Source organism: Gordionus sp. m RMFG-2023, chromosome 3 (genome assembly GCF_954871325.1).
Source record: "Gordionus sp. m RMFG-2023 chromosome 3, tfGorSpeb1-WG-v2, whole genome shotgun sequence".
In the NCBI taxonomy this organism is placed as follows: Eukaryota; Metazoa; Nematomorpha; class Gordioida; order Chordodea; family Parachordodidae; genus Gordionus; species Gordionus sp. m RMFG-2023.
This window is the reverse complement of record NC_088777.1, coordinates 41,355,538-41,383,108: the sequence shown is the minus strand read 5'-3', so window position 1 is coordinate 41,383,108 and position 27,571 is coordinate 41,355,538. Positions and strand designations below refer to the sequence as shown.

Here is a 27,571-nt window from a genome sequence, read left to right as displayed (position 1 = left end):
ATTATGACTTTTCATTCAAAAAAGCAAAAAAAACTATTAACGGCTAGAGGAAATAAAAAATTTTTTTTGGTATTTTTCTTAAAAAGTGTATCTAACAAAGCTCTAGGAAAACATAATAATTTAAAAATTCGGATAATAATTTTAGAGCGGGAGGCAGGCGCTATTTTGCTTCATCTTAGTTTCTATTTTCTAATCCTTAAAGTAATGTTCCCGAATCGCCTAAACTATTCGACATTCCCATAAATATTTTAAAATTTTTATCTTTCTAATAGAAAAGAAAATGATTTATTTTGTTAAATTTCTAAAAAAAAGGGATGAATACAAATAATAGACTATTAATATTTCAAGGGCAAGCAAAATATTCCCCTTAATTTATAATATTGAGGTATATTATATAATATCCAATGCCAATTATTAATGTATCTATTGTTACCTTCCTTAATTGATATAAATTTTAAATGAAATGAATAAAGTGTTTTTTTTGTTCTGTGAACGTTTATAAGTGTATTTCATACTTATTTAGAATAAAATATATATAAAAAATATTTATCATAAAGCAAAACAATGTCCCAAGTGGATAGTGATAATACTCCTAATTCTTATTACCGCAACTATGATGGCACATTTAACCAAGAGATACCACCTTTTAACGCCAAAACATCTCCCCAATCTCATATTAAACATTCAACCTCCTATAGTTCAAGGAATATTAATTCCAATGATATGGAGAAAGGAATCGATAACAGTAGTTATAAAAACGATAATAACCCATTGACAGATTATCAAAGTTCCCACTCCTCATCTACTCATGAATTTTCCGATTTGAGTTCCCATCCCAAATTAAGGATATTAAATTCTGGCCAAACAGCAAATGAAAATAAGAATGATGACCTTTCTCCCGAACCTGATTTCAAAGATTGCCTTGAAAGAGTTGACTTAAATGACAAGCTGCTTACTCCAAGACAAAAACAATCTATCATCGGGTTTGGTCGCAAATTGACGAAGATGATTAAGACCAGTGGGGACCAGGATATACGTAAGTTGAAAAAAGAAGCTTTTTTGGAATCAAACTACGACACGACTCTGCCTAAACTATCTTTTAAACAAGCTGTATTAACATTTAAGGATTTGACTTATATCATTCCGGCTCACAGGAAGCACTTTTGGAAACCTAAATTACCACCATTCGTCGTACTCGACCATGTTAGGTATTTTCTCTAAATAAAATTTTTTAAATTATATTTTAAATGATATTTTATCATTTTTTCAAGTTTTATAATGATTATAGTGTATAGATAATTATTATTTAATAATAATTATTTTAAGCTGTGTAAAAAAAAGAAAGAAAAATTACTAGATTTAATTTCTTTATAGATTTTTTAGTTAAACAAACCTATTATGTTATATCTTTTGTAATAAAAAAATAAATAAATAATTCAAATCAGTGGCATATTTACTCCCGGGGTTAATGCGATAATGGGACCAAGTGGCGGTGGCAAAACTTCGTAAAAACTTTTACTTATTTTAAAAAAAAGATATAATATAAGATTACAATGAACTTTTGATCTTTAATAATTATACGCATATTTTACTATAGAAATGATATTTAAAAAATAAATTTCCTGTATTTATCATATTTACATCCAAAATGGGGTAAAACTAAAAATAATGTAAAATTTTTGTTTCCCAAAATTTGTCATAAAAATTTTTACGCATAATTTGCATTGCACGTGAGCATGTCACAATATTATGATGTGATTAATTTTTTTTGGGACATTAAATTTTACCGTTTTGATGATCGTATAAGCTTGCTAACGGTGCTAGGAGGAAGAAGGGATATAGATACAGTCGAAGGAACGATTTTGATGAATGGAAAACCGATATCAAAAAATTTCTTGAACGAATCTGGATTCGTGACGCAAGTTTTGTTTAGTTTAAATTTTTACATTTAACCCTATATCCAATTTACTTATACTCTTACTTTTCGTTAGGCTCTCATCAATTTTTGCAGCCATCAAAATAACAACTTAGGACAATTGCACTAAAAATAGATTAGGGCCTATGAAAATAAAAGTTAAAAAAACAGTTTTCGACAATGTAGGGATAAATTGGCAACAAGGCCAAGAAACAAATCAATTTTATTTATTTAGCAAGTAATGTATATGTCGTAATTTTTAAAAGGATCATGACTATCCGGGATCTTCACGGGATTTTAAGGGATAACTTAAAAATTAGGGTTTTAAATTAAGGAATGATAATACGGGATTATTGATTATTATAATAAAATGTAATTGTCAGAAACTTTGATTTTTGGCATATAGATGGCAGAAAGATATGAAACTCTCTTGACCGAAAAGTTTAGATCACAATTTTTGGTTAAAATCTTGATTTAGCAGTTTTTATTATGAGTTGGTTGAATTATTTTATACAACATTAAGTATATATGTAGAACTATTATAAGCGTTTGAGAGCAATTTAGTTAAACTGATTATAATGGAGCCTAGACGGACAAATAAGTCATATATTTAGAGAGGTCATAAGAGACTGGACAGCGATGGGGACCGATTCTCCTCAAAGATATTTTTTTTTTAAATAAATTTATATGCTAAATATATTAATATATTATATTTTATAAACAATTCTATTAATTAATTAATTCAATATTTGAACTTAGTGGGAAAATGCCTAATAGATATATTCTTTTAGCCCGCTTGCTCCATATACCAAGTTTAAATTATATTTTAAATGTCAAGTAAATATTTTTAATGTTTATGAGGCGTCAATATTACGGTAAATCATAGATTCCCATTCATCCATTAAATTATTTAGTTCAAAAAATATAAATATATAATTTAGTTTGAAAAAACGCGTTTTTATCATAGAGAATATCTTTATCTCTTACTTCTTTGGCATAATATTTTACTAAAATATGATTCTATTCAGCGATAATGGTTATTGTTAATTTCACACCGATTGCATTTACATGTATAAGTGATGAAAAAACAAAACCCAGTCTAAATATAATAACAATAGACAAAAACATCAAGATGCAGCTTATATGTTTCTAGGCCATTCAAGATAATATAATGGTAAAATATATTAACTTTAGCAACTATTTTAAGAATTTGATTGCCAACTACTTTCCCAACATGGAAGCTTAAATTTATAAATAATTAATGGCAAATTTGAATAAATGGCATCAACTTTTCCATATACGTTGATTGCTCATACGGCGATTATCGCCGTTCATAAGTATCACTGCCATTCTCTAGTAGGAACGTTATCATGTATCCTTATATCACCTGATAGAACCTGAGGAAATACCATGATCACTTTTTTTGATCTCTACAGTTTTTCATGATACGCTTTTCAACCTCACACAAATTAAGATGTCTCATAATTCCAGGATAAATAGAGAATCTAAATTTTCTGATAAACTTAGTTGTGTTATTAAAAACTGTTTGTTGTAACTGAGTCTATTTTAGCCTCCACCAATTGGAAGATGTAGATGCGTTGAACTAAGATATAGTGCATAACCTAGTTATAATGACCCGATAAATAATAAAAATATTCTATTGTGAATTAAAATGTCAGTCAGGCAAAAAAGCATATTCCTAAATGTTAAAAATATCGATATTTCAACCAGAGATCGGAACTATAATGAAAGAGAACTCGAAAAAATGTAAGAACCAGATACTAAATGAAAAAAATGATGTTTTTATTTTAAATTCATGGCAAATATACCAGCATAAATAAAAAAAAATAAAAAGCATTTATTCACAAACTTCACTATTTATTATATGTTTGGGCCTATATACAAATCCAGATTTTAGAGACAGAATAAACGATATTGGAGAAATAAAAACCCCATCATCCCATAAAGGTTTTTTGAATTAAGAAGTTTTGGAAAAATGGAATCACAAAGAATCCGCATCTCAGGTGATGTGATATCTTCTCGATGAATTTAATAACATTGAAAGATTAAATTAGATAAGAGGAAATAATATATATTTATTTTGGGAATCTTAATATGAACTAGAGGTCTGCATTGGGCGGGTTTTTGGACCAAAAGCCCGCCCAATGTTTTTTAAAAATTTAACCCGCTCGCCCAGCCCGCCCATAGTTTTAAAAAAAATATATACCCGCCCGCCCCGCCCATTTGTCTAAAATTCGTTACCCGTCCGCTCATTATTTTTAACCCAAGCCCGCTTATAAAATTTAATTATGGCCATTTTTAAGCATTTAATAAAAATATTTCAGCATTACACCTCTACAAAAAGTTTATAATTTAGGCAATAAATTTAATAAAAAAATATAATCAATTTAAATTATGGACAATTTATTTGATCAAATAGAATATTTATGAAAAAAATATAAATATAAAATTGATATTATATGTAATTATAATGCAAAATAATAATGAATCGACATTTTCTGGATTCAAACACGTTCTTCTTTGTTCTGAAAACCTTCCAGCAATGCTAAATCCTCGTTTAGAAGAAGCAATAGTTGCAGGAATTGCCAATATTTTTCTTGCTATTCTTGATAGCTTTGGCAAATCTTTTTCTTGTCGTTTCCACCAAAGTAGGATATCCGTTTGAAGTATATCCTCTTCCTTAAGTGAGATCCGGATGTCCCTTATGCAATATATGTAAAACTCTTTTTTGAAGTGAGTACGGAATGATTAATCTGCCATTCCAAAATAAGGCACCATGCTATTTTTGTAATCGTTTTCATGCTATTCGGAATAGTAACAGAACAAAAACTATACAGTTTTATAAACCGGACCTCGAGTTAATATTAGAAACAGATGCATCTAACCAAGGATTTGGAGCTGTACTCATGCAAAAATATGATAATGGCAACGAATTTCCAATAGCTTACATCTCAAGAATTTTACAAGACGCTGGAAAAGAATTATTCTAAAATAGACAAAGAAGCAAAAGCAATAATAAACGGTGTAGAAAAATTTCATAACTATTTGTATGGGCAAAAATTTAAAATACGAACAGACCACAAACCTGGTAATAGCAGAGATTTAAGCTCATTAACAAACCAAAGATTATTACGTTGGGCTTATAAATTATCTGCATATGATTATGATATAATGTACAAGAATGGCGCTAATAATATAATTGCAGATGCTTTATCGCGAAACCCAATAGAGAAAAATGATGATAGAATAACAAGCGAAAATAAAACAGTGAAAAATATAAGAAATCTTACTTATGACACATTAACTCTATCAAGAAAAGAACTTAGAGAGGAAACCGTAAAAGATCCAATTTTAAGAAAGTAAAAATATTAATAAATTGTACAAATATATAAAATCAAGCACCAGAATTACAAGCTTTTAGAGCAAGAATAGATGAAATAGAAAATGATGACGCTATTTTATTTTGGAATGGCAGATTAATCATTCCGTACTCACTTCAAAAAAGAGTTTTACATATTTGCATACGGGACATCCGGGTATTAAATCAATGAAATCCATTACGAGACATTATATATGGTGGGAAGAATTAGATAACGATGTAGAAAAGCTAGTAAAGCGTTCTTCACTTAAAAAAACGATTGGTACAATAAAAAAAGAAATATTATTATTGATCATTTAATTAATTATGATTTTTCGTTAGTTTGTTTTTGAACAAAAATTTTAAATTTTTTAACCCGCCCACCCACCCGCCCATAGTTTCAAATTTTTTTAACCCGTCCGCCCGCCTGCCTATTTTCGAAAATTTTTTTACCCGCCCATCTGCCCACCCACTTATATGGGCGGGCGTGGACGGGCGGCCCTCTAATATGAACTATCTAAAATTATTTTTGCTATCTTACATCCTAGTCAAGTGTTGAGATTATTTACATTTGAAATTACCTTGGCGAAAATGTAAATAGTTACGTGGCATGGTTATTCTAATATTTACAGTATGGTTACTAAAAATTTTTGCAAAAAGATTTTAATTTTATGACTTAAATAATGCATTAAACAAAAGCAGCTTTAAGAAAAAAATAATTTATTTATTGTATACGTGTAATCAATTGTACTATTATACCCTAAGAAAAATGATAGATTATAATATTATATAAATAAAAAAAATTGTAAAATTTATTCTACAGGAAGATATTATGATGGGAACTTTAACCGTCCGTGAAAATATAATGTTCTCTGCATCCTTAAGATTGAGCACCAAAATTGCGACACGCAAAAAGAAGATCATGGTAGAAAGAGTCATCCAAGAGTTGAATCTATATAAATGCGCTGATACAAAAGTAAACATTTTATCAATTTTTAAAGTAAAAAATGGGAAAACCTCTACAAATTGGTATACAACTTTTGTTGGGTTGTCAAATCATTTAGATAATTCTTATATATTTGTCGTTTAAATAGAAGTTTTAAATTGATATAATTTAGAATTAAAATATTTATCAGAGGCTTTCGAATTCAGTTAATTTTTATAAGGGTGGGGGGAGGGGGTGGATGAAACAAATAATTCAATTTTTTAACATTATAGTTTACACCTTGAACATAGGTTAAACAGTTAGTAAATATAAATAAATAAGAATACCTGGTTGATTTGCAATTGTTGATTGATGATATTGCATTTTACCCTTCAAAGTATCAAGTGTATCATTTCATATCTGTAAAATATTTATTTATACGGATCCAATGCATTAATGCCAAACTCGTCACTGACGATTCATTTATTAAAAGTGCAAATACACTAAAATCAGCTGTAGTCAATGCCATTGGCTCTTAGTAGACGCCATTGAAAGGCATTTCGTCTAAATGACCTTTAACATTTTTGTCTATATTCCTTTCAACGGCGAACTTAAGTGTATCTACACGTTTTAATGCTCTTTTAATGCCGAATCATTAGTCTAAGTAAATATTAATGTCACTGAATTTACCGATTTAAAATTATATACTCGTTGATTTGTTATAAGAAACATATTTAATATGGTACATAGAGTAGAATATTTATGTTTTTCCTTCTAAAACTTATTTTAGTATTCATATTTTGAAAAAAGTTTCCTTCAATATTATATAATTCTTCCTAATTTTTAAAGATAAATTTCAAAAATATATCAGGTTGGAACGGAGTTAATCAGAGGCATATCAGGAGGCGAAAGAAAACGTTGCAATATAGGAATTGAATTAGTCACGATCCCAAGCATACTTTTTCTAGACGAACCTACAAGTGGATTAGATGCTTCTACCGCCGTTACTGTAGTCTTACTATTAAAAAAGTTTTCCACAATTTTAATTAATATTTAATTTATGTACAACACCTTATTAACAATTTAGATTCCCAAAATCTTTTAGTAAATTTTTCCCTTCCATAAACTCTATTAAGAGAATTATATACTGGTTTAAACTGTATTTATATAATATACAAACGTTTATTAGTTGCAACAAATTTAGATTAAATGCTTCTCTCAGAAAATTTATATAGCATATGAAATAACCATTCATTTGATATAGTTTAAAATATTAAGATTTAAATAATTTATTATCTTTCTAATTTAACAACAGGACATAAAACCTACTTACAAAGTTTTTTATGGAGCCAAATTTAAATTTTAAAAGGCGGATAAGCTCTCTGTGTTATTGTATAGTGTGGATCATTTTATTTCACGTTCTCATCTTGTCAATGAAAACGCTAGATATTCAGCGGTCAAGGTGAAGAGGAATGGGTAGTTAGGTTTAATAATCTTAAATATTTTTAACTACATATAAAATGTAACTAATATAAGTTAACAAATAACCAGAGATGCGAGGCATTGTTCTTTAAACTTCTGGAAAATTAGATAAATTAATTACAGACTTATAACCCCAATCCGTATTTTCGGGCATCGCTGGCAATCTATTCTTACTTCTTGGCTAATTCTAATTGCTAATTATAAGCATTTCTGCCTCACATTAGGGGGCATAGTGGACCAGAGTTTTTTCTTCTTTCACCTACAACGCATTATTTTTAAAATAGTGCACTGAAATCTGATCAATTATTAATAGTAAACTTGCATGGTAACCCCCAAGACTAATAAGAATATACTTCCTAGAAAAGGATAAATCTAGTGGAATAATAGATGCGTACAATAACGTTTTACATACTAGAACACTCATTCTCACAATATTAAGATTACCTAATGGTATAACTATAAAAATACGTAACGTTTCTAATATTTGCATTATTCGTATTTTCGGAATAATTATATTATTTGTATTAGTAAAAATTGATTAATTTTTTATAATGATAAAAACATAAACGATTCATTGAATATTTTTCTCTATTCTAAAATTATATTCTTTAAAAGTATCTCCAAAAATGAAAAATGAATTATTAAAATGGAAAAATAGTAATTTATAAGATGTGGAAATAAAGTAAAAAAATAAAAGGTTACGCAATAAAAATGTTAAATTCTTACTAATAATTTCTAATATATATGAATAAATTGTAATATTTACAAATAATTTCGAATATACACCAATAATTTCAAATATTTACCAATAATTTCAAATATTTACCAATAATATCAAATATTTACGAATATCTAGGAATAAATTAGAATATTTCCTAATAAATTTAAACAATTCGATCAAAGATAGGATAAATAATATTATACGAATAATTTCTTTTCTCCTATACATATTCAATTAAAAAAATTTTAGAATTCATAATAAAGCTAGTGTATTTTAACGTCAGAAGTAAGGATATGCATCTTACCAATCTTCCTACCTTAAGGAGAAATATTCTACGACTTCCTAGAGGTCTAAAATCTCAGGATTAAAGGTCAATATGTGGACTTGATTACGATTTATTGATACCAAATAAATACTTTTTCGTTGATACAAATGAAAACTGATAAAAAAAAACTACCATAGGCAGTAATCCCATAACGGGTGAGGGAAGTGAGAGAGGGTCAGGCCAGGCACCACTGCTTTTTTATAATCAAGTATTTTTATTTATTTTTTGAAACATTTGACGTTGCATCATTCCGGGAGCCGAAGGCGATATGTCTAGAAAAACCAAATAATATTCAAGCAAATTAAATATTCGTTTTCATTTATAGAGAATAGTTTATCTATAATTTAGTTTAATCCACAAGTATTGCAAAGATAATTTTTTATATTTTTTTTTGTAATAAAAACTGTAGTTTTCAAGTTACTTTATTATGATGTCACTTTTCGATTTTAATTTTTACTCATTAAAACTAATATTTTTTTAAAAACCTTTAGATTATCTGATAAAGGCTGCAACATTATAATGTCCATACATCAACCTCGTTACGATATTTTTAAAGCGTTTAATAATTTGATATTACTATCCTCTGGTCAAATAGTGTACCATGGATTATCATCTCAGGCGTTGGATTATTTTTCAGCCATAGGTTTTTTCGATGTTTTCACTGAACAGAAGATAAAAGAAAGGGAGAGGAGGGGACGAAGGAAAGGGAAGGGGAAAGAAGAAAAGAAAGGGGAAATGAAGGGGATGAGATGAAAAGTGAATGGAAAGGGAAGAGAAGAAAAGGAAAGGGAAACCTCCTTAGTTTTTCTCTCCAAGCCTTCCGAAAACGGTAATCTATTTTACCATTATTTCGGTAAGATTGACACTCTCCCGATAAATTAAATCAAAGGAAGGAACTGGAGGAGCATAAATTTAATTGGATGAAGAAACAAGCAAATAGATCACAATTATAATTTTTACTCATTATTTATTGATCATATTTTTAAAAAAATATTAACTCTGAAAGGTTTTGAGTGCGAAGTTCATAACAATCCTGCTGATTTTTTTTTGGATGTTGTAGAAAAAAATTCTAAAAGAATCATCAAAGATGAGGATGGCCATATAAAAGATATGGGTGATGATGAAAACGCTGGTATGTAATTTATATTTTCCTTAAATTAATTTGCCGCAGTCTTGCTTTTTTTTAAATTTAAATTCTTGATGATCTTGAATTCCTTCCCAGTATCATATTTATAACACTATTTTGGTGTTATAAATCTTATAAATCATTATATCTAAGTGACATCGCTAAAGTAAAAACTAGACAGCTTTACAATTTGATCCGTGGTTCAGTCAAACTAAGACTAAAAAATAAATAAATCGGGTCTGATTCAGGTTAAATATTTGAATTTGATGAGCTCCATGCTGGGTTCTAATTAGAATAGTTTTTTGGGGCACGCCAAAGTAATAGGAGCTGACGAGCACATTTTTTTATATCTATCTTAAAGCCCAGTATGATGAGCCCTAATTTGCGAACTGGATTTAGACTAAAATATAAAATTCTCTCTGAAAATCTTGATTTTTTTAATATTGATTATCTTCATCAAATCTGGCAAAGACCTACAAAATCAACATTCTTGCTAAGTTCCTATATAATTACATACAATTCGATTTTTATTCCATCATAACATTGCTCGATTTAAATTTTAAATAAAACGAGTACTATTAAAGAAAAAATAAATAAGCACATGCTAAGTGCTGTATTATCTCACTACATAAATCAACTAACTATATTGATTACAACGATTAGGGGGCCTCCTTTAATCCATCGTTGAAGAAACTGTTTATGATATATTTTCTGGAGAAATAATTTATAATATCTTAGATTATAAACAATTTTAGATAAAAATGTCAAGTTTCTAAATATATACTTTATCCATTCGTTAGATATGTATTTTTTATGAATAGTTTATTGATTCACGTAAATAATTCCCCACTTTCTAACCGGGTAGCCTGCCCTTAAATTTTACACTGTTGCTATAAATTGCTAAATTTTTAAAATTGTACCCAAAACCTCATAGTTATTCCAGACCCTTAACAATATGCAGACTAGGGAGTAATTGTTTTTCGTGGGATATTTAAGAAATCGTAACGGATTTAAAAAAATCCAGTAAGGTATGAATTATCCCCTCTGCATCTTTCGATTCCAGTTCAATTAGGTCTAGAAATTAAAAAATTTTTTTTTTAATAACGTAGTACATCCATCTATCAGGATAGTAAGTTGTAATTTTATTTGCAATTTTTATTTGAAATTCCTTGGCAATAAATTATTAACAAAGCAGAATAGAATTCAAAATATAGCCAATATCTAAACCTTTGTGCTCTTGTAAATCCATTAACGATTCAAAGTCCACAAATAAGCGATTTTATTTTTTAAAGATATTATGCACATGCAGTATTCAATATTATCTTGTTTTTTTTATTAATGTGCGTAACATGCTCTGGTTATTAAAATAATTTGTAATATTATTCTTTTTTATTTAAACATGTGGACGGCTAGTCATAACAGTGGATATTCTATTTTAAGATCTTAAAATAGGGAAGGATTTGCTTTTAAATTAAAAATGTACAATGACATTTGTAAACTACCATTTTGTTTATACAATATTTTGTAATCTTTATTTTATGTTAAAAAATATTAATAATATGTAAAATACCATTACAAAAAAAAACTTTTGAAAACTGATGGAAGCAGAATAAATTTTTTTAAATTCGCATGCCCCCCCCCTCCAACTAAATTTCTGAATATATCTATCAAAGTATCTTACAATTTAATTATATTCATTAAAATTATGAACATATACCAAATAATTAATATCGTCATAAATATATATAATCGAATTTGTTCATATTTAACTATTTGACCATATGCAGCAACCCTGATTTTTATATATTTATAATAAATTTTCCCCATTAATTTGTCGGATTGGATATTATATATTTCTAAAAAATGGAAAGTTCAGATCAGATTTGAACAATCAAGAAAAGAATTTAGGTCAGATCGGTCGGACAAATAACTATGTCCAATGCAGGACCCTAAAATCTATCAGTAATCACATGAAATAGAAAATTTCATTAATAAAGTATGGTATAAAATTTAAAGACTGTATATATAAATAATTTATCTACAGGTTATCATGGTATGCCAAAAGTAGACTTAGCAATGAAATACGATAAGTCTTTACCATATACTAAAGTTCAATGCGCACTAAAAGAAATAGATAAAATAAAGCCGGAATTAAAAAAGCAGAATTTTATTCGTAAATTAACGAAAAAAGGCCGATCTACCATGTACTCCACTAATTTTTGTGAACAGGTTTATATTATAACTTCAGAATGGGTAGAATATAAATCTTGCATATATCCTTTTTTAAATTTACTGATCTTTTAAAAAAAATTATATAATAAATAAATGTTATATTGCTAAGTTATGATTATTATACGAATATATAAGATAATTGTATTAAATATAGATTGCACTTATGTGCGATTATAATTATATCTAATAAATTAACTTTTTCTATCTGCTATGTTACATTAATTAGTTCGGAGTCGTTAGTCGAAGAACTATTATGAACATAATCCGAAATCCCCAACCCGTTTTGGTGCAGGTAAAAAGGACTTATAACTTATTTTTAAAAAAATTAAACGATCATATTATGATAAATGATATATCATCATGAGAATTATACATTTCATATTCTTGCTAAAACAATGTTTCAAGATTTCATATTACATGTTTATTTATTTTTTATTAAAAAGTCTTTCACCATGATTATGTACTCGTTTATAGTCGGCTTCATTTATTTCCACGTGGACAACTCAATTAAATTTGGCTTACAAAATAGGTATATCATTAATAGTTATACAATTTAATTCAAATTCTTATTTGGCTAACAAAATAAACTATTCAATATCATTTATAAATGTAAATATGTATTTGTAAGGTCAAGAGTTAGAATTGTGTTCGATTCCTTTGATTTTTAAAACTCGAAATCATTTATCGCACACATTTTTTCTTAATTTCGAAAGATTTAATTTGGCCGGAATTATATTTCTAGCATGCAACGAGGGTACCATTCCTTCTCTATGAACTTTAAACAATTTTTCCAAGAACGTTCAAACTAATCCTGATTGCATTAATTTTTGATATATATGTTTTTTTAAAAAAATATATAAATTAAATAAATACACAAAAATTAAGGATAAAATTTCCAAAAATTTACAGGGAATATGCAATACGATTCTAAAAAAACAGGTTTTTGAAAAAATGAAACACGTGATTTAAATTGTAAAAATTTGCTATTTGTCTTCTTAAATTTGATAAAGTTCAAAGACATATTACATTTTCTCTTCGAAATGAATTTTATTAGATTTTACACGAGAGAATTTTGTCTTATCAACTTTTTATCTATTTATAACAATTCGATAATTATTATTTAACAACAAGTTTCTTCTATTTGATTGTATTTTTTTTAAACATTATTTATATATATTTTTTATCGAAAAAAAATAATTCAAGAATCGGAGCCCTCTTTTTTATATTAATGAATCAAGTGTTTGGAAATTTGTCGGCTATCGAATTATTTATGAAGGAAAGAGTTTTATACGTGTAAAAATAATATCTTTTTAAAAAAATATCATTAATAAATTTAGTTCATTTTTATAACTGAGTTGCACAGTATATCCAATTAAGATTGCGATTGTTAACGATAAAATTACTCAGAATAAAAGCTTTTTCTTTATAAGATCGAATAATTTTTATTTTTCTAAATAATTAGAAAATATCAGTTAAATATCGAAATAAATTTTAAGTATTCAAAATAATTCGTAAATATTTTAGTTTACCTTTTGAAAAATTATATATTTTTTACTATAAATCAATGCTATAAGAAAATAAATTTATGTATTATCATATCATCACTTATCTATTACTAGTTAATAAATGTGTCAAAGGCCCTACTTACCAAGCAGGTAGACACTTCTACACCCCCCCCCCCAGATAATGAAGATATTACTCCCCCCCCTGCCTAATCAAAAAAGGAAATTCAAATCAAAATAAGTAAAAAAGAAAATAAAGATTTTAAAAAAAAATTAAAGACCCCCTCTCCAATTTCAATGACGATATCCCAGCCCCTTTTCATGATGGAAGTGCCTGCAAGCAAATATTATTATCCAATAAATTATTTTTATTTATAATTCATTTAATAAGGCACGAGACTACCAATGGTTTTTACAGGGTATCCGTTTACTTTTTATCAAAATTATTATGCGATTTGATACCTATGCGTTTTGTACCAGTTTTATTAGTTTCCATCATTGCATATTGGATGATAGGTAATTTTTGTAAAAACATAATTTTTTCTAATCTGCCACCATCTTATTTTTTATTATTATTTTTTTTGCCATAGTTTTTTTTATTTAAACTTATTTTGAGCTAATATCATATTTTAGTTAAACTATATTTACCCCCCCCCCCCTCCCCCTAAAATAAGATTGGTTGTTAATATTAAAGTATTATTTTATAATCCTTAATAGATAGGAAAGGAAATAGTATTTATACATTTCATTTTTGATTTAAGGCATGTGCTAAAATAAGAAATATATAATATCCCACCTCGTTCATATTCAACTACACAATTTCTAGCTTACAATAATTTTTAAATTTTTAATGATTATTAATCTCTTAAAATAAAATCTTAATTTATATAAATTTTAACAGAGTTGTAAAAAAATACTTTTTAAATAAATCTAGATACAGATACATCTTCTAAAAGTTATCTAGATACAGATGCATTGTTTAAAAAGTTATCTGGATATAGCAATTTTAAAAATGTATCAAGACAGAGATAAAATTTTTATTATACTCTTATATAAGGTTTGCATAATCCTAAATTAGGATTCTATTGTGAAAATTCATGAAATGAGCTAAAAAATTTATTGACTCAATATCACATTTATCAAAATATAACTAAAATAATGATTTTTAGATTATAATATAATAATAATATATGAAAATATATGATTAAATGATTATAAATAATTGATTTTAGTAATAAAATATTTTCAAAATTTTGGTCATTAAGCTGTAAAGACATTTTAAGCTACACTAGGGCACTTGAAGGGATTGTGGTGTTATATTTTATGAATAACAATTTTATATCAGGATATTCTTTAAAAATATTAAAATCTTGACATTCATTTTTGAAAAAATTATCATCATAAGTAGTTTAAGTTAAAGTCTGAGGTCTCTTGGCAAAAATATCAGTGGACAATGAGCCTAGTCCAATATTTTCCTTAATAGATTCATTTTCCTTCCCCTTTTTTATTTTCATTTACAGTGTTTGATGCTTTCTCTTAAAATTTAAAATTACAATGTAAACATTTATTTAGTATCTATACCCTTAAATGTTTTGCAATGTTGCAAATTGAGATAATGCTACTGAAATTTTCGTATTTTTTGGTAGACATGGCAAACATTTTGCTATCAGAGATTTGTTTTCTTTATTTGGAGATATTATTTTAAAATATGCTATATAAATTTGTCATAAAACAATGTCTGAACTTGTTGATGCTTCATTGATTATTACTTCTTCCTCTTCATCACTATTAATATTAATCTAAAAAAAATTTTTAAATTAGTATAATAAAATAAAATTAACCAATTTTATTAAGATTAAAAATGACAGATTCCGTGAGATGCATTGTAATATCAAAATTTGTCTAATTTGATAAACTCGGACATAATATTTAATGAATATTTATATATATATTTTTTTAATATACAAGTTTTAATATTATATATATATAATTTTTTATTATAGTAGTCTTAATATTATATATATAATTTTTTATTATAGTAGTCTTATAATATATATATATTATGTTTAAATTATATGCTCATATGAAATAAAATAAATTTTTCATTCAAGTGTTTTTATTTATAATATAGAAAAGCGTTAAATAAAAGTATATCAAAATGTATCTTAAAAAGTATCTAAAACAGATACAGATACCTCTAAAATAATATCTAGATACAGATACTTTAAACAAAAATCTATCTAGATACAGTTACCACATTTTTATATCTAGATACTTTAACAACTATGAATATTAATTTATGTAAAAGTCTAATTATTCATAAGATGCAACAATGAGATGATTATGTTTGTAGATTCGAATTTCAAACTTTATAATCTCAATAGTTTATAAAATTTCAAAAGAGGTAATGGATAGAAAAAGGAAGGAAGGGATCTAAGTGGATAATCTGGAAATGTATCCTTGAAGCAAAATAATTTGGATTTTATAATCTAAATTCCAATGAGATGACTTAAGTAGATTTTTTCTTTTGTCAAGTTATTTAGTTATATTGTTGTGATGTAGGGTATGAATTGATATTTGTTAGGTTATATCCGAATATTTATTTGTTTTAAAATCATGTGTATTTGTAATGTTCTTGTTGGTGGTGGAGGTTGAAAGGAGGTCAAACGCAGGAAAAATTCCGTGCGAAAAATCAATGGTTCTCTTAAGAAATCCTAGTGATTTTGTCAGGCAGTCTTCATTCATTAAAAATGGTTTTGGGGTTCTAAAGTTGCAGGAATAAGGCCTTCTTATGAGAGAATTTTATTTGATATATCTGGAACGTCTATTACCACAGATGCATTTTAGGCAATGTCGGCCAGATTATCTTACTCATTTATTGCACTTGGCGTTCTCATACGATATAGATGCTATATTTAGTTGAATGATTAAAGCGAAGCTGAATTTCCGATTGCTCAGCTCAAGGTCAATGTTTTGGGGTGGAATGAAGTATTTACCAGATTCAAGCTAGGAGGGCATGATTAACAGATTGATGAGTGGTAATCAACGGACCTTACAATCTTCGGATTATGACAATCCGTTTGTTTATAGGATAGCCACTCATATCAACTGCATACAGATTTAAAGCAAACTACAAAATAAGCACCTTAGTAAAATTTAGTATACAATGCTTATAATACGAGTAAAACTACTTTTATAAAATTCTACATTAATTGCTTTCCAAGCAACGCTAGATACTTCCTACGCTTACCTTTCCATCTTATAATGCGATAATGTATGATGTCTGTATCCGTAGCAATCCAACAAGGCCATCCCCTAGGATCAATTTTATTTTATCTTAAAATTGACGATTTAGTAAAGAAAATCAAAAATATATGCCCACAGATCTTCATCTCTGCTACATAGTGACGAGATTTTCAATAGTAACCTTAAAGATATAACCAAAGCCATTAGAATTTTACAGAAGTATAGGCCCACTCTAAATGTCTATAAACAAATATCTATCAACTTCCCTCTCCCCCCATGCTTTCAAAGACGTTGTGGCATAAAAACTAAATTTAAGATCACAAGTTGGAGAGTAATCAGCAATTGAAACATTTTTCCAAGCTGCAATTATTTAAAGAATATGGAAGGGCTCCTCACAAAACTTCCTCCGTACAAACCATATCTTTTAATCAAAAACCTCTTCAATATATCAAAAATTCTTTATGCATTGCGCTCTACCACCAGTTTTTAAATACATCACACCCTTAAAAGATTATGAATCAAAAAATAAAAAATATAATGAAAAATAACAAATCAAGTTTAACCTAATTCATCAATCTAGCAATAGAGGAGGTATAGGGTTCGATCACCTTATAACCTTATCAACAGTGGTTTCATCTCATGAAGTTAATAAATTTCTATATTAGACACCCTGTTCATTTAAAAATAATGCAAATAATTTTAAAATTAATATCAAACAATAATATGAATTTTTATTATAATATTGGATAAATATTTATTTCTTCCTTCCTTCTTTCCTTTTCTAGATAGTATAATGTTATGGGGTCGCATATTCAAAAGATCAAGGTTATATTTTCCTTATAAATAATATAATACTGTTAAATATCATATCCTCAACATAGTATTGAACCGATCCTAGCAATTCGGTTAGTGGGACTTGAAACAAATTACCCTACCATCAAGATAGAGCTCCTTGTGCCGTTAAATTTTCAAAACTTGCAAAGATCATAATATTAATCTGTCACCACTGCAGATTTCAATCATATTGAAAAAATGAAGGTTACTTAATTGAGAATTTGGAAATTAGCAAAAAGGATTCTTAGAAGAATATAGAGTTTATTTGGAAATCAATATCCCAGAATATGTGTCAGAATCTTATTAATTCAGAGCCATAAAAAATAGCCTTAGTTATAAAGGCAAAGGTAAATATGCTACAATTATAATATAATTGGGCGAAAATAATAATATTTTGCATAAAAGTGCTATAATTTTAAACAGAATAATAAAGAATTTTCAAAATAAATTTTAATGTTCATGATTATTTTTTAAATTAAAATTTTAAATAAGTCAAAAAAAAGAGTGTTGTATATACGACATATATATAACCTTATCGGATTAGGGTTAATAATTATACCTATTATTACACTTATCAATCTTTTCTCTTATAGAATATATATAATATTATGTAGCTATCATTTTGACATATATTTTTAAAAAAAGGATTGAAACGTTACGCTGGAAATTATTTTATTTTTATTCTGAGTTTAATTTGCCTAACCACATCGGCCAGTAGTATGGCGTTATTAGCCAGCGTCTCTTACGATACTATAGGGGTTGCTACGAATTATTGCGGTCTAGTTTTCGTATTTATGATGGTAAGATTATCTTATTAGTATAATATATTTCTGTGTTCGAATTTAGTCATATATTTTGTCGCTGTATACGTTTCTGGGAAATTTGGGACTTCCCTTTGGGCCAATATTTTATTTAACAACCAACGGTAAGTGTTGTAAAACGGCTCGATTTGAACCTATTTTAAAAACGGCTAACTCAATATTTTAGTCAGGAAAACATTATCCAAGCCTGAAGATTTTGGTCATAGATGGCAAACATCTAATAGAAAAATCTCAAGGCTTTTGCAATATTTTTCTGGTATATTGACTTGGCCGTTTTTAAAAATAGGCTCAAATCGAGCCGTTTAACAACACTACTAACGACCTAAACTAAATACTTTATAAAAAATAAAATGATGAAGGGATGAATGAAACGAATATTTAAAATAAAAGTAAATTTTTGATTTTAGTTTAATGGGTTTTCCCCACAATTGCAGTAGGTTTTATCTAATAATATTATTAGTTAATTAATACACATTCTGTTTTCTTTAAATAATTGAATTACGAGTCTTATTTTTTTGGTAAACATATATATTTTTTATAATGTAATTTCTATAAAAAGGTATTTGGTGGACTTTTCGTAAATCTTCAATCTATCTCCCCAAAAATACGATGGTTAAAATATTTCAGCATATTTAGATATGCATACAATGTAATAATTTTAAAAAAAATTATATAATTTATAATTTTATTTTGTGTAATACATAGGCACTATTGATTAATGAGATTAAAGATGCTTCGTTTTGCGGTGCAGAAAAGAATTTTGTTAGCAATGGCACGGAAGAACCTGCTTGGTATAAAATATATTATATTATAAAACAAAAATTATATTTAATTTTTATATTAATTTAGTGTTTATGGTAACAATTACCTAGAATCACAGGGTATCCCTTATAAAACACGTTGGAATTTGTGGAGCAATCATTTTGCCTTATTCTGCATGATTCTTATTTTTTGGTGTTTTTCTTACATCCAATTAAGGCGTCTGCGAAAAAATGCTAAATAGAGACTTAAAAATTTTACTTGATAACCATACATTCCCTCATTATGAATATGCAATTACTATTTCGATTAAAAACTTAATATATATTTATTATTTAAAATTTATAAAACGATTAAATTCTTAGCAAAAATTAGAAATCAACAATTAGTTATATACTTTTATGCAATAAATAAATTGAATCGAATAATAGTTATAGCAACATACAATCTGAAATCTCACTGAAAAGATCATTAACTCATATTTAACTATATCAGAAAAAAATCATCAATTTATAACAGCGAGATTTTTTAATGCCCTTCCTCGGTCATAATCCGAATAATTGATTGACATAATATTGATGTTTGACATGAATAAAATATTATATTGGCATAAGATAATATAAAAAAATTAAATATATAATCTACGAATCTGCATTCATACATAGGTTAATTGACATTTTATTATATACAATTAATTATATTATAAAATGTAAAAATACGCAATTACAAGAATAGTAATAATTTATATTAACAGATTATTTTGTTTAATTAGTCTTTGGGTGTAATAAATTTTTATATATTCTCCAAAGTTTTTTTTATTCTTAAAGACCTTCCTATCTGACTTCTAAGTTGATTATCAACAAATTCCTAATAACAAAATTTCGGTTAATTATGCTTACTACTAAAGGCAGTAACGAGCGAATCGTGATTTTACAATTTTTATTTGATAAAACTACCAAATACCAAAATTTATTAAAATATAATAGGACCCTTATTATTTAACATATATTATAACGGAATCACGTGGTCCGAGTCCGACTTCCTATACATCATCCCCCAAAGACGGAACCACCAAGTTAGATTAAGAAAAAAAATATGATCATTGTTGCTGGGATTTGAACCCATAACCATCGGATTGGTAAGCAACGCTCTTGCCGACTAGGCCACAGACGCTTTCCAAAAATCATAATTTTTCAAATATATATTATAAATATATTTGGTAGTGCCTACCCAAATGAAAAATAAAAATACAAATTTGATAGGTAATACCTTAGGGTAGTAAGCATCATTAAAAATTTCTACCGAATGAGATTCCAAGCTTGTTAAAATTAATATTACCTTCCATCCTCTTCTTCTTCCATGCATTCTATCATATCTTTCTTCAATCTATTTCTTAGCTTTTCCTCTTCTTCTATCAACTTCCTCTTCTATCCTCATCCTTTTCTTCTTCTATCCTCTTCCTGTATTAACTTTTTCTTCCATTATTCTTCTTCTTTCCACATCTGTCCTATTCTTCTTCTATCCTGTTCTTCTTTCAACCTCTTAATATTCTATTCTCTTCCTCGTCTATTTCTTTTGCTTCTTCTTGTTCGTTCCTATTCCATCCTATTCTTATTTCACCCTATTCTTCTTCCATCCTCATCACCCTTATTTTTCAATCTTTTACTTCTTCTATCCTCATCCTCTTCTATCTTCTTGTTCTTCTATCTTCTTCATCTTCTATCCTGTTCTTCTATTGTATTCATCTTCTATCGTCTTCTATACTTTTCCTCTACACTCCTCTTCCTCTTTTATCTTCTTCTTCTTCCATCCTCTTCATATTCTATCCTTATCACCTTCAATCCTGTTCCTTTTCTATTCTTTTCGTACTCTTCTATCCGAGTCATCTTTTATCTTCTTCCTATTCTCTCTTCTTCTTTCCTATTCTTCTTCTATCCTTTTTATCCTCTTCCTATTCTATCCCAATCCTCTATTTATTTTATCCTCTTCCTCTTCTATCCTATTCCTCTTCCCTTCTTCTTCCATTCTCTTCTTCTTCTATCCTCTTTTTATCTTACCTCTTCCTCTTCTATCCTTTTCTATCCTCTTCTTATTCTTCTATCCTCATCTTCCCCCATCATATTCTTTCTCTTCCCTTTTCTTATCTTCTTCTTCATCTTCCACTTCAAATGTCTTCTTTTATTCTTTTCTTCTTCTATCATTTTCCTCTTCTATCCAGTTTTTTTATCTCCTATCCTCTATTTCTTCTATCCTCCTCTCCTTCTATCCTCATCTTTTCCAATCATATTCCTTTTCTTCTATCCTCCTCTTATCTTCTCTTCATCTTCATCTTCCACTTCAAATCTCTTCTTCTATTCCTTTCTTCTTCTATCATTTTCCTCTTCTATCCTCTTTTTTTCCCTCTTTTCTCTATTTCTTCTATCCTCCTCTCCTTCTATCCTCACCTTCTTCTATCCTCTTCTCATTTAACCCGATCTTTCTCTATCCTCTTCTCTCCTCTTCATCTTCTATCCTATTCTTCCATCCTCTTTATATACTATCCTTTTCCTATTCTATCCTCTTCCATCCTATTCATCATCTATCCACTTCCTCTTCTGTCCTCTTCTTCCTTCCTTTTTTCATCTATCCTCTTCTTCCTTCTTCTTTTCATCTATCCTCTTCTTTTCATCTATCTTCTTCTTCTATCTTCTTCTTCAATCCCTTTTCTCTATGATCTTCTTCCACTTCTGTCCTCTACTTCATAACTCTATCAATCCTCTTCTATCCTCACCTTCTTCTATTTTCACCTTTTTCTATCCTTTTCCTTCTCTATCATCTTTCTCTTCTACTTCTTTCATATTCTATCCTATTCTTCTTCCATACTCTTCATATTCTATCTTATTCCTCTATCCTCTACTTCTTCTGTCCTCTTCATTTTCTTCTTCTATCTTATTCATCTTCTACCCTCTTCTTCCATCCTCTTCTTATTCTATCTCTATCCTCTACTTTCTATTCTCTCCCTCATCTATCCTCTTCTACCTTCTTCCTTATCTACCTCTTTTTCTTCTTTTCCTCTTCTATTCTCTTCTCTTCCTTTCCTATTCTATTCTTCTTTAATCCTTTTCATTCCTCTTCATTTTTTTTCCTTTTCGTCTTCTTTTTCTTCTTCTATCCTCTTCATCTATCATCTTCTTCTTCTACCCTCTTCTTATTCTAAACCCTTCCTCTTCTATCCTCTTCTCATTCTTCTGTCCTCTTCTTATTCTTCTATTCTCTTCTTCTATCATCTTCCTCTTCTATTTTCTTCCTCTTCTATTCTCTTCTTCTTCCATTCTCTTCTTCTTCTATCCTCTTTTTTATCCTTTTCTCTTCTATCCTTTTCTTCTTTTATCCTCTTCTTTTATTCCAATTTCTAATCGATTTTGCCTAATTATGATTTTACAAAAAATAATATTATGTAAGTCTGGAGTTAGCGGTCACATATGTCAGAAAGGATTGGACCTCTTGCTAAATTTCGAGAATATAATATTATTTTGGCTAAAATAATAATATGGCCATTTTTTAGGTCTTTCAACAATACAAATTGTCAGGCATTTAGCAAAGTTTATCTAATAATTTTCAATAAAATCTATAAATTAGTATCAAATATTAATGATTTCCTGATAAAAAGTAAACCTCTATAATTGAGCAACCTTTACAAAATAATTTCCGACAAAATTGCTAATATAAAGTTTTTTTTCTTACGTCAAAATACTAGTTGATAAAGATTATGTAAGTAAAGTTCTTAAATGTTATTATTATGTATGAACCAATAGTATACACATATGGCCTTATTAGAATGATGAGATAACTTTGTATATGAAATAAGTCTTTCATTTTTAATGCTGTAGATATAATGTATTATATATTTAGAAATTATATATTGTTACCTACGTTTACAGAAGACTGATAATCATGAAATATTAGTTTCTACAAGATCTATGAGAAAATAAGCAATTATCTAAACCTTTAATATTACACAATCTTTATGAATGTTATTAACGTCTAAGCCAAATCGAGTAATATTGACATATTCAATTTTGTTGAGAAACTAAAAATTATACTAAAAAGTATAAATTTAAGATTCATGATAGAAAGTCTAAAATTATATTTGGGACTTGATTCGCTTAACCGCCTTTGAAGGTCTTAGACTAGATTTTTACCATAGATAGTCAATTTTATTTAAAAAATTAAAAAGAGGGTTTTGTTATAACTATAATGTTTTTTTTTCAATGAATTTTCTATTATGAAACTAAATATTGATTGTTAATCATTTAGTAAAGTTTGACTTTCAATTACAATAATCAAAATTGTTATCAATGATTTAATGATAAAAAAAATAAACCTCTATAATTGAGCATTTTCTACACCATAAATAAATCCCAACCAAATTGCAAATATATTATATAGTTTTTTTTCCATATTCAAAATACGAGTTGATAAAGGTTATAGTAAAGCTTTTAAATGTTATTATGTACAATACAACTTAGAGTATACATTTATTTATGGCTCTTCTAGAATGAGGAGACAACTTTTCATATTTTAAAATATATAAATATTTTATTTAGAGAATTAAGTCCTGGGTTTAATCAATTTAAAACATAAAAGAAAATTTTTGTCTAGATATCAATATAAAATTATGAAATCAAAAATTTTACCTGATCATATTTCATAAGGGGAGGGGTTCAACCTCAAACCCACCTCTTTGTCCTTGCCACTGGTAAAATACGAATAGCTGTATTTTATGTAAAATTAAAATGATAAACTGCGAAAAGCAGTAATTAATGTTAAATTAAGATGACTAAACTATGAATCGCCGTAATTTATGTAAAAATTAGTTGAATAAACTGCAAGGACTAGCACCATGATATAGAATGATGTGAGTTAGTACGAATGTCCCCTATCAGTTGATTATTAATAATACCCGCCATTGAGAATTTTAAAATATTAATTAAAAAGATATTTTTTAAATGGATAATATAAAAGCTGCCCAAGAATTTTGAAAAAATTTTTCGAAAATAAATTGGCGGAAGCATATTTAGGCATGGTTTCACATTTAGGAAAATTACATGCTGTTAATATGCAATTGCAATCAAAGAATCTTTGTTAATACAAATTATGTTACAACTATATTAATCTAAAAGTAAAATTGATAATAAATTAGACGTGTCCACCTTTATAATGTCATCTTCAATTGTTTAAATGTTGCCCTAATTAATGAGTTTTTGAAGGAAGCAGATATTTTTACTCAAACAATTTTAGACTATTTAATGGCAATCAAAATTTGATTTTGATAATTCTATTTTCAAATGAATAAAGTTATGACCTTGTAACAAAAACCATCAATTGTGGATTTTGTAATTTGATAAATATATTAAAAATACCGCTAGATATTGATTTTTGTTTGAGGAGATTGTTTCTCTATTTTTTATGATTGGTTTAATGGAGAAATGAGTATTTTTTTTATAATAACGATAAATCCCCATGCTTGGATAAAATATGATAAGAATCTATGGGTGGAGCTACACATACCCTGCCGATAGGCCGCAAAAAATTTTCTCCCACAATTTTCATTATTTTTCCCTCAAAATAAAGATTTTTACCAAATTCTCCCACACCTTTAAAATTTTGACCTTGGCATGGCAACCTTGATAGAGATGTGGTAGGACAAAATTATTTTTACATAAAATTATAAGTGTTTATTTTAAAAAAATCAGAGACCTGCAAAGGTACTATTTGCACGGTCCGGATATTTAAAAAAAAAATTTCGACCAGGCCCGGGTTCTATATTTTCAGGTTCAGCCCGGATATTTTTTAAAAAAAATTTTTCATCCCGGCCCATGTACCCGGGTCGGGCCTGCATATATTGGTAAAAAATAATAAATAAGGGCTCAAATTAGACAAGTTAAACGACATGATATTTTTTATTTTTTGTTTTATTATCCGTTGTTGGGATAGAATATATTATTTTTTCAGCGTCGTCTTGTTTGTTTATTTTGTTTATATTTTATTTACCTCTAAATTATATTTTTTATTAGTCAGTTTTCATTTTGCATTTCATTTAAAAATTATTAATATTTTATAAAATTATTTCCTTCTCTTCAATGTATTCTTAAAAAAAATTCTTGTATATTCTTTTAAAGGTAAATTATAAAATTAAAAATAGAATAAATTTTATCAGTCTAGTTAAACTATCATTCTTTAAAAAAATTAATTAAATATAATCGAGATCCAGGATTTTAATAAAAATGAATTTTATTTTTAATGAGGCATTTTCTTCTTCTGATTCTGTTTTCGTTTGAATTTAAATTGCAAGGAAATTAAAAAAATTTGGGAAAAATTTAAATTCCTACATTGGGTTATTTAATTTAAAATAAAATTATCATCCAAAAATTAGGGTTCATTCAGTCAATGATTCAGGATGTCCTACAACAATATGGGTCGCTAGGAGAGTGCGCATAGGGACTCATGCCCGCCTAATAAATATTAAATTGTTTTAGATATACTTGCGTTTTTGCCAATTTTTGGTAGAATTGCTTTTTTATGGTAATAGATAGATTTTCTTCTTTTTTTGCTAATGCTAGAAATTTTCTAAAATAAGCCCCCTCAAGTTTAAAAAAAAAGCTATAAAAAAATTCCCAATATTGAAATTTTTTGGTGGAGCGATCTGAATTTAGACCGTTGATCTTTGTTATTTAGAATCCTGGATTCCTTTAGTAACTTATTTGTAGAAACGAAAGGGGAGGGTAGAAAGCTTCAGATGAGGGGAGAGAAAAGTTTATTTGGGAGGTTATTTTTTTATGAACGATTAATATAGTTGAGTGATGACTTAATGTTGTTTAATTAGGCTTAATATACAGGCACGTGCCGGCATTAATATTAAGCGTTTTGATCTAAATTAGCTTATTTCAAATTTTAGCTAACATAGTTTTAAAAAGACCAAAGTGATAATTTTCGACTAAAAACTCACTAGCTGGCTAAAAATTAGCTTAAACAGCTAAAAATATGGTAATTACCCAACTATATCGGAAATATTTTTAGGTGCCAATATTGGGAGCCGAAAATGTTTTTTTGACTTGGCAGGAAATTATAAAGATTGCTTGTTTTATTTTATAGGCAATGGACGTCGCTAGCCTTTTGAGTATGTGACTCTTCTAGGCAGCGGTCTGATTTTATTGCTCTTAGATCGGATCTTTTTTTGAAGATCATGGTTCTGTTCGGTTCTTGTGTATTGGTCTGTGCCAAAGACCAGATCGACATGAACTTGTTCAAATTTAAGGAAATATAAAAACATCTCTAAAATATATCAGTTTTAATGAATAATGATTCAATATTTTGTTGATATATTAAAATTAATTAAAAAAACTAGTGTTTGCAATGGTCCGGTCCCGCCCGGTCCGGTCTTTTTTCTAAAATGAGACCGGACCGATGGACTATTAAATCAAGTAAGGCCAGACCGTGGGATCATCAGTTTAGTCCGGTCTGGTCCCATCTAAAAAATATTTTTTATTAAGCTATAAAAGTTTTATTCTGCATTAAATTTATTAAAAATGAAAAGTGTTAAATTACCAATATTTAATTATATTATCAAATTTTTATTATATTATACAATACAAATTACCCTACTAAATTAAATTACTTGACGACAGAGTTGTTAAACGCTACTTTTAAAAGTAGCGCGTTACCGCTATTGCTATTTGTCAAAAAAAGTAGTTCGCTATTAGCTACTATTTTTTTAAAGTAGCTTTAGCTACTTTTTATAAAAAAAATTTACAAACAAATTTCTTATTTTTTGCTTATAACGTTATTGTATAGTAAATATATAAAAATCAACATTTATAAATATTAAAATATAGTTCGTTTTGATTATAAAAAAATTTATGTAATAAAAATAAATATTTATGGTAATTTGTTGCATTTTAAGAATAAAATCATTTCAATATTATCATCCCCAAATTTAGAGCGACGATCAGAAAGTATAAGTTTTGCCTTACTAAATAATCTCTCCACACTAGCACTTGAGGGTAAGGGCGTATTTAATCTTATATACATATTTTTAATATAAGATAGATTATCAATAATTTTATTTGCAAGTTCATCGTATGTCTGACATCCTATTATCATTTTGAGGGCTAATACCACATATCTTCTTTTTAAAGTCCTAGGATCTAGCCAATGGCCTGTGATTCCCAAATAAGCTCAAAATTATTTAATCGATCAATTTATAAATATAAATAAGTTTTTACCTTCTGTTATGTGTCCAACTATCTTCCGTGGTACATATAT

General features: G+C 27.7%; 2 protein-coding genes across 3 annotated transcripts in view; both read left to right on the top strand.

Annotated features, from left to right (window-relative positions):
- Positions 1-763: 763 nt before the first annotated feature.
- LOC135926979 (broad substrate specificity ATP-binding cassette transporter ABCG2-like) lies at positions 764-19,511 on the top strand. Its single transcript, XM_065462912.1, has 16 exons — positions 764-1,208; positions 1,446-1,505; positions 1,808-1,922; positions 6,118-6,270; positions 7,091-7,248; positions 9,239-9,390; positions 9,754-9,879; positions 11,918-12,102; positions 12,332-12,397; positions 12,549-12,634; positions 13,309-13,398; positions 13,999-14,123; positions 18,333-18,487; positions 19,068-19,157; positions 19,214-19,299; positions 19,358-19,511. The coding sequence occupies exons 1-16, from the start codon at positions 1,006-1,008 to the stop codon at positions 19,509-19,511; spliced, it is 2,004 nt and encodes a 667-aa protein (XP_065318984.1). The 5' UTR covers positions 764-1,005.
- Positions 19,512-25,322: 5,811 nt separating this feature from the next.
- Positions 25,323-27,571, top strand: part of LOC135925792 (broad substrate specificity ATP-binding cassette transporter ABCG2-like) — a 33,688-nt gene continuing 31,439 nt past the window's right edge. Inside the window, exons 1-2 of one of the 2 annotated variants that reach the window (XM_065461275.1) lie at positions 25,349-25,428; positions 25,683-25,831. The gene's annotated coding sequence lies outside the window, so the exon portion shown is untranslated. Of the gene's footprint in view, positions 25,429-25,682; positions 25,832-27,571 lie in introns of both variants that reach the window. The other variant, XM_065461276.1, reaches the window with a different exon arrangement.

What these genes read in the sequence shown, in the direction of transcription:
- LOC135926979 (XM_065462912.1), top strand. Translation starts at nt 1,006, where the DNA reads ATGATTAAGACCAGTGGGGACCAGGATATACGTAAGTTGAAAAAAGAA. An exon ending in GTAGTCTTACTATTAAAAAA is followed by an intron (nt 7,249 to 9,238) that starts GTTTTCCACAAT and finishes AAAAACCTTTAG; the next exon opens with ATTATCTGATAAAGGCTGCA. An exon ending in TAGTTTTCGTATTTATGATG is followed by an intron (nt 18,488 to 19,067) that starts GTAAGATTATCT and finishes TTCTATAAAAAG; the next exon opens with GTATTTGGTGGACTTTTCGT.